At 46.5% G+C, this 12,500-nt stretch overlaps 4 protein-coding genes across 4 annotated transcripts in view; 3 read left to right on the plus strand and 1 right to left on the minus strand.

Moving 5' to 3' along the window:
• The window catches only part of LOC126574953 (mitochondrial pyruvate carrier 2-like), an 819-nt gene extending 193 nt beyond the window's left edge, over positions 1 to 626 (plus strand). Inside the window, exons 2-3 of the mRNA XM_050235382.1 lie at positions 80 to 120; positions 193 to 626. Of these exons, the coding sequence (XP_050091339.1) occupies positions 80 to 120; positions 193 to 438 (287 nt within the window). The 3' untranslated portion in view covers positions 439 to 626. The remainder of the gene's footprint in view (positions 1 to 79; positions 121 to 192) is intronic.
• A 963-nt stretch (positions 627 to 1,589) lies between these two features.
• Positions 1,590 to 3,020, plus strand: LOC126576329 (helix-loop-helix protein 1). The gene is made up of 2 exons (XM_050237557.1): positions 1,590 to 1,700; positions 2,601 to 3,020. Exon 2 carries the CDS (start codon positions 2,601 to 2,603, stop codon positions 3,018 to 3,020), a length of 420 nt encoding a protein of 139 aa, XP_050093514.1. The 5' UTR covers positions 1,590 to 1,700.
• A 706-nt stretch (positions 3,021 to 3,726) lies between these two features.
• LOC126576014 (uncharacterized) lies at positions 3,727 to 7,702 on the minus strand. Its single transcript, XM_050237076.1, has 4 exons — positions 7,537 to 7,702; positions 5,098 to 5,443; positions 4,705 to 4,998; positions 3,727 to 4,633 (listed from the first exon to the last, which is right to left on the minus strand). The coding sequence occupies exons 2-4, from the start codon at positions 5,408 to 5,410 to the stop codon at positions 3,837 to 3,839; spliced, it is 1,404 nt and encodes a 467-aa protein (XP_050093033.1). The 5' UTR covers positions 5,411 to 5,443; positions 7,537 to 7,702; the 3' UTR covers positions 3,727 to 3,836.
• A 2,164-nt stretch (positions 7,703 to 9,866) lies between these two features.
• Positions 9,867 to 11,428, plus strand: LOC126576709 (uncharacterized). The gene is made up of 7 exons (XM_050238015.1): positions 9,867 to 9,944; positions 10,009 to 10,155; positions 10,588 to 10,771; positions 10,855 to 10,902; positions 10,965 to 11,058; positions 11,124 to 11,242; positions 11,310 to 11,428. The coding sequence occupies exons 1-7, from the start codon at positions 9,867 to 9,869 to the stop codon at positions 11,426 to 11,428; spliced, it is 789 nt and encodes a 262-aa protein (XP_050093972.1).
• Positions 11,429 to 12,500: the final 1,072 nt, after the last annotated feature.

Here is a 12,500-nt window from a genome sequence, read left to right on the forward strand (position 1 = left end):
TCGGGTGGTGTGTTTATGTAACCTCAGAGACGCGTCCTGAATGCGATGCGATACTAATCACGGACAAACTCTTTTGCAGGTCCTAAAACTGTGTTCTTCTGGGCTCCGGTGTTCAAATGGGTAAGTCGTGGGTCGCAGGACATCGTTGCAGTTGAAAAATAACATTCCCTGTGCTTTCCTGTTTATTTCCAGGGCTTGGTCATTGCTGGATTGAGTGACCTTCGGCGTCCTGCGGATCAGCTGTCGATCTCACAGTCGGCGTCATTGGCCGCGACCGGAATCATCTGGTCTCGCTACTCGCTTGTGATCATCCCGAAAAACTGGGGATTGTTCTCGGTCAATGTGTTCGTTGCCGGAACGCAGATTGTGCAGCTGTACCGTGCCTACGACGCATCACAGAAGGCTAAGAAGGCCGCTGCTTCCCCGGTAACACAGTAGTAGCACTGTACGGATTAATAGAAGGACGGATGGATGGGCGGTTGTGAAAGCGTAGCGTTTATGAAACGCTAAGGCGCCCGAAACTCTACTCCCCGCTGTACATATTGCAAATTTGCTCTTATGATTTGACAATTCCTTGTACAGGATAAATAAATGCACCAACAGTCGGAATGTTTGGACATTGTTAACCATCGCTGCCCTTTTGCTGTCTGTTCCGAGTGCAAAGCGTATCACACGGCCTGAGAAGCTGGACGACAACAGGCGTTAACCGAAATACAAATAAACACTATTGTACTCACAGGAGCAGAAATCCGCAAGATGCACGGTACTTCAAGGTAATTCACACTTCTAGATGTTATTCTTGGTAAACATTTCAATATTTCTCATAACTCATTTATTATCATTGAATTATTCATATACTGCCTCCAACCCCTCGAGTTAGTACATCTCTACCACCTTCTCCGCTTCTTACGCTTTGATGCAACGGAAAGAACAACTTTGTACAAGTTGTGTAAAGTAGCATAACATTTGTCTATTATCTTTTATGTTAATGCTATTATGATACTTGCCTTGTGTACTCTCTATGCTTACCACAACTGCGGCGTCAATAACATTCGAATATTTAATGATTAGCTTCGCTGATTAAGGGTTAAATTCCTACGATCGTATAACGTATAAAGAGAAACTCGGATTGCATCGGATGTTTCTTGTAATTTTTACTGCATATATTCGATACTCATTCCAGACATGTGTTTTATGGTTTTTGGATGCTGTTTAAAGTACTAGCAATTAAGTACATTCTTCTATTTTATTCTCCACACGAGGCTTGCGCATTCAGGCCATCGTCATGCGGGAAGCTGCTCCTTCCCCAATCAGCGCAACGGTGATGCTGCATTTTCCAAGATGGCTTCCGGGGCGATGGAGAACCAATCACGTTGCCGGAAAATTTCTCGGGGGTTGGAAAACTGATAGTTGGGAAATCGTATTACAAGGCCAGAGTCACGCCCTGCTCTCAGTACAGATTTGAAGTTCAATCAGTGAAGATCTGAAAATTCACGTGGCCTCGGGAGATTTTGTGAAGTGAAATAATTTTTTATCGAAAACCAGGACTTTTGAACTGTACTAACCGAGTGTCTCAAGGATGTTATCATACTTTGGTGATAAAGTGTGCTGCCAGTGATCTACGTACCAACAAAAGGACACTTAGAGACATCCCATACTCAGTACCGAAAAGGAGCTGTTACAGCTTGTCCATTTACTAGGTAAAATATTCCTATCTATTTGGGAGTTTATTATTAGTGGAAGTATTTTTTTATTTTCATTCTGCTTCAATCTGATTAATAGATATACTGAAAAGAAAATGGTGCTTGGTAAATTGAAGTTGAAGAGTAATTGACCCATCCTTGTGTGCAAGAATATTCTCAAATAATCAGTCAACAATTAGAAACTATCATTTGAATTAAACAATTTAATTTTGATTAATATTTGAATGAGTTTTGAAAGAGATTTCCATCCTTACTTTCAGTATTTTACCTTGAATATGTCCACATAATGTTCGTCTAGAAAAGCGGTATCTTTACTTCTTCCCTTTGCCAAAGTAAAAGAGTTATTTATGACCAGATTGCATTAATGATCTCATTCGTAACATCTTTTATTAAAGCTGCAAAAAATGTAAAATCACTCGAATTTGTAATCATTTTTCCAAAAAACGAAATGATTTCGACATTTTACACTGTAGATTAAGCGAATTCACAAAGAAACATTAACCATGAAGTAATAATTTGCAGAACATTTTAAAAAAACGTTCTGTTTTTGAAACGGTAAATTACGACAAACTTTAGCCATTTTAGGCCAAAAAAGGATAAATTTGAACTAAATTGGAGACGAAATGAGTTTTATCTCCTTCAGTTTTGTTAAAAAAAATAAACAAATTACACATTTGAAGCAGGGCAATCCTTTTATTTGCACACTGTACTTACTGAACCAGTTAAAGGCATTCCAGTTGTGGAAGCAATTGTGATGGGATTTTGTTTGCCTCCTTCGGGCAACGATCATGCGGAACACCGGTTCACTGTTGATTCTAGTCATTACCGTGGCCGCCGGATGCTCTGCACCGTATGTCTCCCGCATTGAGTTATTTGTTTGTTGGCCACCCGTTACAGATGGTTTATCAGATTAAGGATACAATGGAACTGTCCTCGTGTGCGGTGGGCGTACGGAAACCTCGGTTGAAGAATGGCTGCCCATCGTTCGATTCTTCCTCGGGGCAACCGATCTACGGAACCGGACCGACCAGACAGCAAAAGAAGCAACAAGACGGTGTCGGCGGCGGCGGTGGTGGTTCGTCAGAGTTTTCCAGCCTTTCACGCGAAGAACGGCGCCGGAGACGCCGGGCAACGCTCAAGTATCGGACGGCACATGCGACACGGGAACGCATCCGTGTCGAGGCATTCAATGTGGCATTCACGGAGCTCCGGAAGCTGCTACCAACGTTGCCGCCGGACAAAAAGCTGTCCAAAATAGAGATACTGAAGCTGGCCATTTGTTACATTTCTTACTTGAATCATGTGCTGGACGCCTGATTGTGCGAGTGTTTAAGTTGCTGTGAAGAATCGATCCATTTTCAATAAATATGATACATTCACAATTTTAGACAGTTGGTCATTTGTTGGAGGCTGCAATGTGGTTGTGATAATGCGAAAAATTGTTATCGTTATCTGTCCGGCGATCGCAATGGTAAACTCGTGTGGCTTCAACGCGGAGTCATTTCCACTAAAGTGTTTAATGTTGGAGAAACACCAACACCGGCATGTAAAATAGTGGAAGAAAGAAATAGTTTCCAGAATGTCATCAGATTTGCTCAATCTTCGAGATAAAATCTTCTGAAAACACACAAAAATCCCTTTCCCTAAGAATCACATGGAATCGATCCGAAAAGACGAAGCCCATTTAAAAAAAAAAAAGTGATAACAGCTAATTGCACTCCGATCGAACGACACTCCAAACGGAGATACATTTTACATGAGTTTGCGTACGCCCCGGGACGCGTAAATCAGTTCGGGACCGGTTGACAATGGTCCCCTGAGACCGTGACCGTAGACGTGACTTGGCCCCCGGCGAATCATCATTGGTTTCGTTTCCTATTTTTATTTTATTCATCTCATATATTGTCAGACTTACAATCTATGTACAAGTGTGGGGTTCCGGCTCCTGGCACTGGGACTGGGCACCACGTGGCAATCGGTAATAAAAAAAAACATTCATTGGCTAAGAGTGTGTAGTGTACTGTTGGATTTGCAGTTGGTGTGTTCGGTTTGGTGTTTATCGGTTGATGCATAATTGATCGTTATGGTTCGTGGCGACACAGCTGCTGCTGCTGCTGCTGCTGCTGGCCCCCTTCACTGGTAGACTGTCTTCAGCAGTGGATATTTCCTTTTCTCCATCGGTTTGTTGTACGCCTGCTGATAGACGCTGATCAGTCGCCAGTAATCCGGATAGCCGGAGCCCTTTTTCCAGAACGCGAACGGCGGTGCGAGCGTATCGATGACGTAGTTCTTTTTCGTGTACGGTTCGCGTGGTTTCGGAATGTGCAGGAGCTTCTTGTAGTCGGCCGGTTTCCGGTGGGCACCGCCCCCGCTTGGTCCCGTGTCGAAGCTGCTCAGCGTACCGGACACGTTGCTCTGCGGAATGCCCGCCTTGAACGCACACCGATACTCCTGGTGGAATTTGTACGGGAACTCCTCCGGGGCGAACTGGTGGCAGAACCGTTCAATCTTTTCCGCATGCGTCACGACCGCATCGTGCAGCTTGCGCTCCATCGAGTTGGCACTGGTGGGTGGCTGGTGCTGGTCCTTGCCCTGCGATCCGTGTGACCGTGCCGACGTCCGGACCGCCGGTAGCGTATTATTGTTGATCTCCATCGGAGCGACCGGTTCGTGGCCACCATCGTGTTGCTGCTGGCGATGGTGTCCCTCTCTGTCCGCGCTGGTTCGTTGTTGCTGGCGTTGTTGTTGCTGCTGCTGCTGCTGCTTCTGTTGTCGTGCCGTGCTGGCCTTCGAGGATCGTCCGGAACCGTTGCCACACTTGCAGCGATTGCTAGTGGGACGTACCAGTCGCTTATGCTGCCGGATGACATCTCGATCGAAAAAGTCCTCCTCACCGAGTGTGTTGGAGAACACACCGCCAGCGTGTACCACTTTCGGAAAGGGAACAAGAAGAACGGGATTTAAAGAATACCTTAGGGACCTTCTAAGCGGCCAAACATACCAGCCGGTAGGTTAAGATCCTTGGCCGGTTCGACCACCTCGAAGATGGGAGGTGCCACCGATGGTTTCGAGCCGTCCATGTACGTCTGTGAGCGCGGTTCGTGCTTGGTACGGAACTCCCACCCGATGGCCAGATCCATCGCACCGACCTTCTTCTTCACGCGCATACTCTCCGGCCGTTCGGGTGTGTCCAGTGCGCTCGATACCTTCGGTATGACGCCGCACGTTTTCGGTCGATACACCCGGTACTTGGTGCACTTGGTTGGGCCAGCTTTATAGTTCTTGCATCCGACACCTGCCAATGAGAATCCGGCACCGAAATCCGGAACACCGGCAGTACAGTTCGGTTGGCACACACGGTAACATCACACGATTCCTCAACAGTTCCACTCACCGGTGGCGTACGGTCCGACGCTCAGCTCCATGCCCGGGTTGGGAAAACCGGCGGCCTGCGCTTTCCGGAAGGCAATATCGATGACTGCGTCCGGTAGCGGCTGATGCTCGAGGTTTTCCTGGGCCATCTTCCGGGCCGTTTGAAAGTTGCAAATGGCCGGAATAAACTGCGACTTGGTCGCGGCCGATTGGCCAGCTCCCAGGCGGCGCCCATGCTCCCCTGGCTGCGTCTGTGGTCGGGGCCCTTCGCCAGATTCCAACAGTTTCAGGTCGCGAAAGCGACTGATCATGTCCGGTGACAGGGTATCGTTCATGGCTCGTGGCTCTCGTTCGTCGATGATCGGGATCTACGGGATGAGTAGATTTTATGCTTAAATTTTTTAAGTCATTCACCCAACAATCATCGCTGCATCTCGCTAAGTTTAATGAAGTATGTATAACAAAAGGATAATTTGAACATTTTATGCTAAACTCGTCATCTCAGGCTGTGGCGTGAGAACTCGGGCACGGCTTACTGGTCCGCACTTTTCATGAATAGACTTTTAGAAGATTGAATTTAGAGGGAAACCAATAATTACTCTCCGTTACCACTCCTCTGCCTCTGTTGTCAGATGTCTCTATAACGGTCGAGTCCAACATTTAAATTTATTCTCCCTTTCGAGCCCCCGTTCACACACAGCTTCGATTACACTTTTAAACTAATTGCAAGCTGGCCACCAGCCTAAATCAATTTGCGCCCCCATAGCCCAAGAGGATTCGCCACCTATCTGCCGGTTTGGTTTTGGACCGGCGACCAAGTGAACCGCGTGTACTGACAACATCATAGGACCGCGTAGTAGTAATTGTAATTGAGCGTTGTATCACCATTTCACACCCTCCACGATGTGATCGGTCCCTGGGCGCACAACGACGGCGTAACGCCGGCTTTTGACTTACTTCACACGCGCCGCTGTCAACACTGTTTTCGGTGGGACGCCGGTGGGGGAGGACGCGTGTCCTTGGTGCATAATTTACTGCAACACTTCAGCAGAACCGGGAAACCGCGACGCGTGACGGATTGGTTTCGGTCACCCGGCCGGCGCGCGCGCACGCTCCCGCTCGTGGTTACGCGGATTTGCTGGCCTGGGTGGCGATGGGATGGCGTGAAGTGTAAACATGAATGACACCATGAAAGCAACCAAAGGAGGGGGTTCCAAGCGGTTGCAGGTGGCTTCCAGCTTCCGATCGGGCACCAAACGAAGAGGGATCGACCAATTACATTGTAATTATGGGCGTTACGCATTCATAGCACAGTCGGTGTTAGGGGCAGTGAGCGTTCCGATTCGTTTTCTTAGACAGAGAAGAGGGGATAAGATGTGGCGAAAGTTAATCCCGGAATCAACACGTGTTTCAATTATCCTGAAGAGCGCCAGAAGGGTACGGCTCATCCGAAGGGTGGAATTATCCGATAAGGATGATCTAAATGTTGAACGGTGTTAGAGCACTTCAATTCGTATTCTCTGGAGGTGCAGATATCCTTTTTAAGTCTTTAAAACATTTACCGTGGCTTAACTAAAGGGTACTAAATGGTGTTCCATAACTTAAGGTGATTCTCGTTTCAAGTATGAATTTCGATTCAAATTTACTGCAAATCGCAGCACACACAGCCGTTGTGAAGTGAAAAACACAGTCCGAACACAAAACGTTGCTGTTGCTATGGCAGTGAGCACTTCGACACTCGTCAAGCAACACGCGAACTTGGCGAACCCACGCACTCCTGGCACTACTATTGGCCTCCGGGAAGCTCCCGGGAAGTGTCCTTTAGAATCCGAACACTGCGTACATGCCTGTATGTGTGCAAAGGTATGTGTTACCTTCTACTCTCTCCATCACTTATCATCGTCCCACTATTCACTAAGGTCCGGTTGTCCACGGTGACCAGCTTTTAAGCCACAGCGTCTTGTTCGTCGCACGGCGGCGGGCACATGTGCGAACCAGAGCACCAAACGCGCCCGCACTGAGAGAATGGGATTTTCTAGGCAACAATCTGTCTAGGGAGCAATTTATCACTGCCGGATTGTTGCTGTGCCACTGTCGCGTTCGAGTCGCAGTCGTCCCGGGGTTTCCACCCCTTTTTCCCGAGTGCGCCCCCGTTTGAGGCGCACCCCTCCTTTTAAGTTTGTTAAATAGGAAACAATTGGTGCGCGAAGGAGCGAAGCGAATTCCCTTATGCACCCTCCGCCACTCCGCTTGAAGGAGTGATCCGTGCGGAAATTATTTGGCGGAAAATTACCATCATTACAATAGGCCACTGCGGTGCCCTGCGGGGGTCGCTGGTGTCTGGGCACTTGCAGCAAGTGGAAAACTGATCCGCACGAGCGAAAAATCACTTTTCTTCGATGACCACTAGCGTTCACGTAACGACACCTTGGTTCAGTGAGCAACCCGCGGATTCACTTACCCTTAATCTGACTGACCAGCCAACCGCTGGTATCACTGATGGCGCTGCTCCGAGGTGATGGAATGGAAAGGAATAGAATTAAACAAATGATGGTGCCGAGGCGGCACATTAAACGTGGCCAGCCCCGGAAAAGCAGTAAAAGGAAAAGAAAATGGAAACTAGAACCGCCTGCTTCGCTGCTCCTGCTGCTGCTGGACAGTCTTTGAACAGCGATCGGCGCACCAGGAATGCGGCTGTGCTCGAAGGACTCCTCTGGCCCCCGTAGTTTGTTGTGTTATTCGGTGCGAAAAGAAATTGATTTTCCTCGAGCCGAGGGGACGACCGAGGCCTGTTGTCCCTGTTGTGTACCGATAAACAATGCGCCGTTGCCGTGGGTTATCAGCTCCGCGGTCGTGGCCGCTGTCGCGTTGTGTTTATTCGAAATTTTTCCAGTATTTTTCTAACATTTTGCTCGACTTGTACTGAGGGACGATCGGTTGTGGTCACGAGCATTGATTTCGGGTGGGTATGTTGGTATTCGGAGGGGTTCCTCATTAGAGCGCGAGAGTGAAGGTATCGGTATTTCGTGTAGGTGCAGCCGGAAATTGAAGAGCTGCAGGACGCCCAAGAATGCGTTATGCTAATTGCTCCTAGTTCCTCTCTAGAACACAGCCACAGTTGTTTGTTTGTTTGCCTTGGCTAATATTTAAATGAAATCCCCTTGTTAGGCTAGGGCGATATTTTCCGAGCTAGTTTTTTACGTAGAAATCCTGTCCTTAATCCCTTGATTAAGCAGAGACAGGAGGGTGTCTGGCTAGTGTAAAATACCATTCACATTTTACACGGTTTCGGAGCCACCCCCGGGGGGCTGAGAAGAGATGTCTCTTCGCGTGCTGTGGTCGACCCTTCGCATTAATAGATTTTCAGTGGGTTTCGAGCGAGTGCAAAGGGATCCTTATTAAGGGCCTTGCGCTCCTATTGGCTAGCAGATCGTTTACCGATTGATGAAGGGGTGGTTCCATAGGGTAATAGGGGAGGGCGAGATTCGGGATTCAGAATGCGGAATGAGAAGATGTTGTTTATTTATAATTATTTTTTTATCCATCAATAAAGAAGATAAATTGTTGCTTGTCTTTGTTAAGCCGCCGGTTAAGCCGCTGGTTCGTGAAGAGCATATGTTGTGTTTGGTTGTATCATCTTCCAAGGCACATTGCTAACTGTTTAACTGGGTTATCTCGTTATTGCAAAACGACCATGTTCAGTCCTTTTGAGAGCTGTAATAGATAATGCTGTAAGAAAGCTGACTTTTTTTAAATACAAATCTCGAATAATCTTCTGCTATTTAAAAATCACCAAAAGCATCAATCACCAAAAGAAACCAATCAGCTTTCGCCAGTTCGCCAATTCTCTTTTTTTGGAACAAAAAAAAATACACAACACTTCACGAAAGTCCTGGCACAAGACACAAATTGTTGCTGAATGCTTGGTTAACCTGGTGACGACGGTGGTGGCGGTGACGGGTTCGGAATCCGTTTTCCATTCGATGTTACAGTGGATGACCGAGTTTAGCCACATGATTCCGTGCAAACACGCGACCCTGGCACACATGCAATCGGTCAAACGGTGTTTAAAAATAAAACAGAATCAATGTTCCGTGATTATCGGAACACGTTGGCTGATCACGTAATGCACAGCTATCCTGTTTTGCAAACGGTAGAAGATTCGATCCAATGGTGAAGCGAAACAGTTACGTCGTAAAGCCTAAACCTTGAGGTGAGAACAATGCGTTCCCGTAAACTACAAGGATGGGCAAAGTACAGGATTCTCGTCATGTACCGTTTGCGGCAGGCGATTGATAATAGTACGATCAATGGAATCAAGTATCTAGGCACTAGATGCAATATTTATGCAAGGTAGTCTGCAACAGTCCGGTGCGATCATGTATTTTTTTGGAAGTTTATGTGCGATCCTTTTATGTTCTGTGATTTGCAATCCCACAGATGTTTTTGGGTGACGGTGCTGTGTGGTTCGTTTGCGTCGATGGTTTTTATTCTGCTGTTTACGCTCGATACGTACGACGAGACGGTGAGTGTCAATCCGGACACTGCTTACTTGCATTGGAATAGTACTTTTCCGGCGGTTTCGATTTGCTACGGTAAAGGCAGCCCAAAGCATATTTCCAGCTTTCTCAAGCAGCACTGGGTGGACAGCAATGTTACACCCTCTAAAAGGTAAGATCGAAGGGTGGCTGGAAGATTACTGGAAATAAATTAATCTATCGTCGTCTTAGTACGTCTTATTTGTGGCCGAAAGTAGCGCAAACGTACCTTTTCGTTAGCCCGAATGTTAACATGGACGAGGATAATGCGATCGTCTGCACTGGACTGAACAGTACCTGCAATCTTAATTTGGAAGCGATGAGGAGCATGGTATGAATCGTCGCAGAGTATGGGCTATGAACAAACTCACCACATAGCCGGATTGGCCAAACAGTTTTTCCCAACAGATTGCCAGGATGTGCTGTTCGATGTGAGGTTCCGGGGAACCGAGTACAACTGCAGCGAGATCTTTCATTACTCGATCACCGAGATGGGAAGCTGCTTCACTGCAAATAGCATATACGATCAGTGGGTATTTGTGGTAAGCGGAGAGATTTTCATCGGCTAAATGTGAGTTTTCCCCTTCTACAGTGAACTCCAGTTCGACAGACTTCCACTAAAGTATAACTTTTGGACCCGGAAGAGAAGTTTGGAGTTTAGCTACAAGAACTACGACACAATCAATTATATTGTAAAAGCTTCGTCTTTTAACTCCCACGGATCGTTCAATCGCTCAATGAGTGGCGCTTTTTGTCATTTTAGATGTACATTCATAGTCCTGAAGACTATCCGAGTTTTGTGGGTTCATTCTATGCGCTACGCAAAGCGGGTGTTATTTCTCATTTTATGCTGCATGTAAGTAAATCAAAAGGACATTTCTCTGCTTCCACATAACATTATTGATTATTTCTGAAGTAAATGCGCGTAAATGGTGTGTGCATGATGTGTTGTTCCTTTTTGATTACGTTCTAAGACCGTCGAAACGTACAACCATCCCGAGGTCAGGGACGAGCCTGTGGAAAAGCGAAAGTGCCGATTTCCCGAAGAACGAATGTCGCCGACGATGCCGTACAGTTTCTCTCAGTGTTTTCTCTACAACAGGATTCAATTCGAGCTCGAGCTGTGTAACTGCACAATCCCTACCTCACCGAAAGAGTGTGAGCGTCGAACGGCAATGTCCACCTGGTCCCATGTTTTGCTAGTAGAAATGTTTAAATCTCCGGTTTTCTTTCCATTCCAGATGCACCATTTTATTGTGATTTTCAAGGTCTCTTGTGCATAAATAAGGGCAAGTGTTAGCCGTTAAAATGAAGATGTTACGATGAGTGACTGTTTCACGATTCTTTACAGTTAATGGCAGGCAGCTTACCAAACAGTTGCACACGTTCTATAAGGATCGATCCTGTATGCAAGCCTGCGAGTCTTTGGAAACAAACGTTATAGGGTATGCTAGGACCAGATTGAATATTTCTACCTCATGCTCACGGAATTGTTCACGTGTTTGTACAGTGAATTTTATCGTTCAGCAGAAGGCAGCAAAAGTCCCGGAAAAGTGGTGTTGGAGGTAATCAACTTTCCCATCCTACGCTACCAACGGCGAGTCATAAGAAACAATCTGGATTTTGTAGGTAAAATGGAGACAGAAATGCATGCTTTTTCGCGATTTTTTTATGTTGCCCTTTGTCTGTTTTTCAGTTTCATTGGGAGGTATCGGCGGCCTGTACTTTGGCGTTTCTCTGATAAGTCTAATAGAGTTTTTGTATTCGGTGTTCTTCAAGCCTTTCTATCTACGGGTTCGATTGGTACAGAGATAGTTTTATAAAATAAAAAAAAACTTTTAGTGGAAGTCGTTAAGGATTTTTGATGAAATTTCAAGGTGAGCGCCCTTCAGTAATGACGTCGCGCCGTACAGATTTCGGCGCTGTTTAGACAAAGTGAAAACGCACAGCACACACAGGGAAAATCGCACCAAATAACCGGAAATTTGCAAATGTTACCATGTTTTTGTGGTATTAAATGTTTTTAGAGGCCTATCAGTAGATATTAACTGTTTTTTATGTTTATAAAATCCCTTCCTCAAGTAAGCACTTTTACATAATTTCATATCAACATTTTGGACTTCGACGCGGCGTTTTCTGGTGAAATCCAAATTGAGAGTAAGCTTATTCGTTAATTTTTCTCCTCTTTTACACCTGATTTATGCTAGCGTAAGCCGCTTTAGTGGCCTAACTATGATAACGGCGCAACATGGTATTTAATCGATCGCTGGTACCGACCGGCGCCCAACATGGGCTCAGAAGACCGGCCGGCCAATGTCGGTGCGTCGCGCTGATCGTACACGGCACCGGTCGTCAGCTGATTGGGGTGCCACCGGTGACCTAGTTACCGCGTTGCTCCGCAGCAGCAACAATCTTGCCATCTCCGCGATGCTTCTGGGACAGCATCTCCTGGACCCGTTTTTCGCGTTAATCATCATCGAAGCAAAAGTGTTAGCGCATCTCTTTCGTCAACCGGTCCTTGCGTTCTTGGCTGCCCGTATCTCGCGCTCTCTATGCTTTCAAATTCGACGTCCATTGGTCCAGTTATCTAGCATCCGTAATTAGCATCCAACATTTGGAGCAGGACGAATGAAAGGATCACCTTTTCTCTTCCTGTTCGAGTGCTTCTTTTTAGGCAAGGAAGTAGATTCCTGTAAAGAAGGGAGTATGCAAATGATTGGATTGGCAACGAATGAGCGAGTGATCGGTCACTTACGGGGATCCGTGCGGCCGTCTTTGATGCCCTATCTACCGAGCATCATAAATCTGTAGCGCCAAAACCATCATGATGTGACCCATTGTCGGGTAAACTCAACATCTCGCGGAAAACCATGAAATATAACAAGCC

This window comes from Anopheles aquasalis, chromosome 3, assembly GCF_943734665.1.
Source record: "Anopheles aquasalis chromosome 3, idAnoAquaMG_Q_19, whole genome shotgun sequence".
In the NCBI taxonomy this organism is placed as follows: domain Eukaryota; kingdom Metazoa; phylum Arthropoda; class Insecta; order Diptera; family Culicidae; genus Anopheles; species Anopheles aquasalis.

Excerpts from the sequence above, each read along its gene's own strand:
- LOC126576329 (XM_050237557.1), top strand. The coding sequence starts at position 2,601 with ATGGTTTATCAGATTAAGGATACAATGGAACTGTCCTCGTGTGCGGTG.
- LOC126576014 (XM_050237076.1), bottom strand. The coding sequence starts at position 5,410 with ATGAACGATACCCTGTCACCGGACATGATCAGTCGCTTTCGCGACCTG. Across the intron at positions 4,999-5,097 it reads CGTCGGACCGTACGCCACCG|GTGTCGGATGCAAGAACTAT; the intron begins GTGAGTGGAACT and ends TCTCATTGGCAG. Across the intron at positions 4,634-4,704 it reads GGATCTTAACCTACCGGCTG|TGGTACACGCTGGCGGTGTG; the intron begins GTATGTTTGGCC and ends CCTTTCCGAAAG.
- LOC126576709 (XM_050238015.1), top strand. The coding sequence starts at position 9,867 with ATGGACGAGGATAATGCGATCGTCTGCACTGGACTGAACAGTACCTGC. Across the intron at positions 10,772-10,854 it reads CCCTACCTCACCGAAAGAGT|ATGCACCATTTTATTGTGAT; the intron begins GTGAGCGTCGAA and ends TTTCCATTCCAG. Across the intron at positions 11,243-11,309 it reads AAACAATCTGGATTTTGTAG|TTTCATTGGGAGGTATCGGC; the intron begins GTAAAATGGAGA and ends TCTGTTTTTCAG.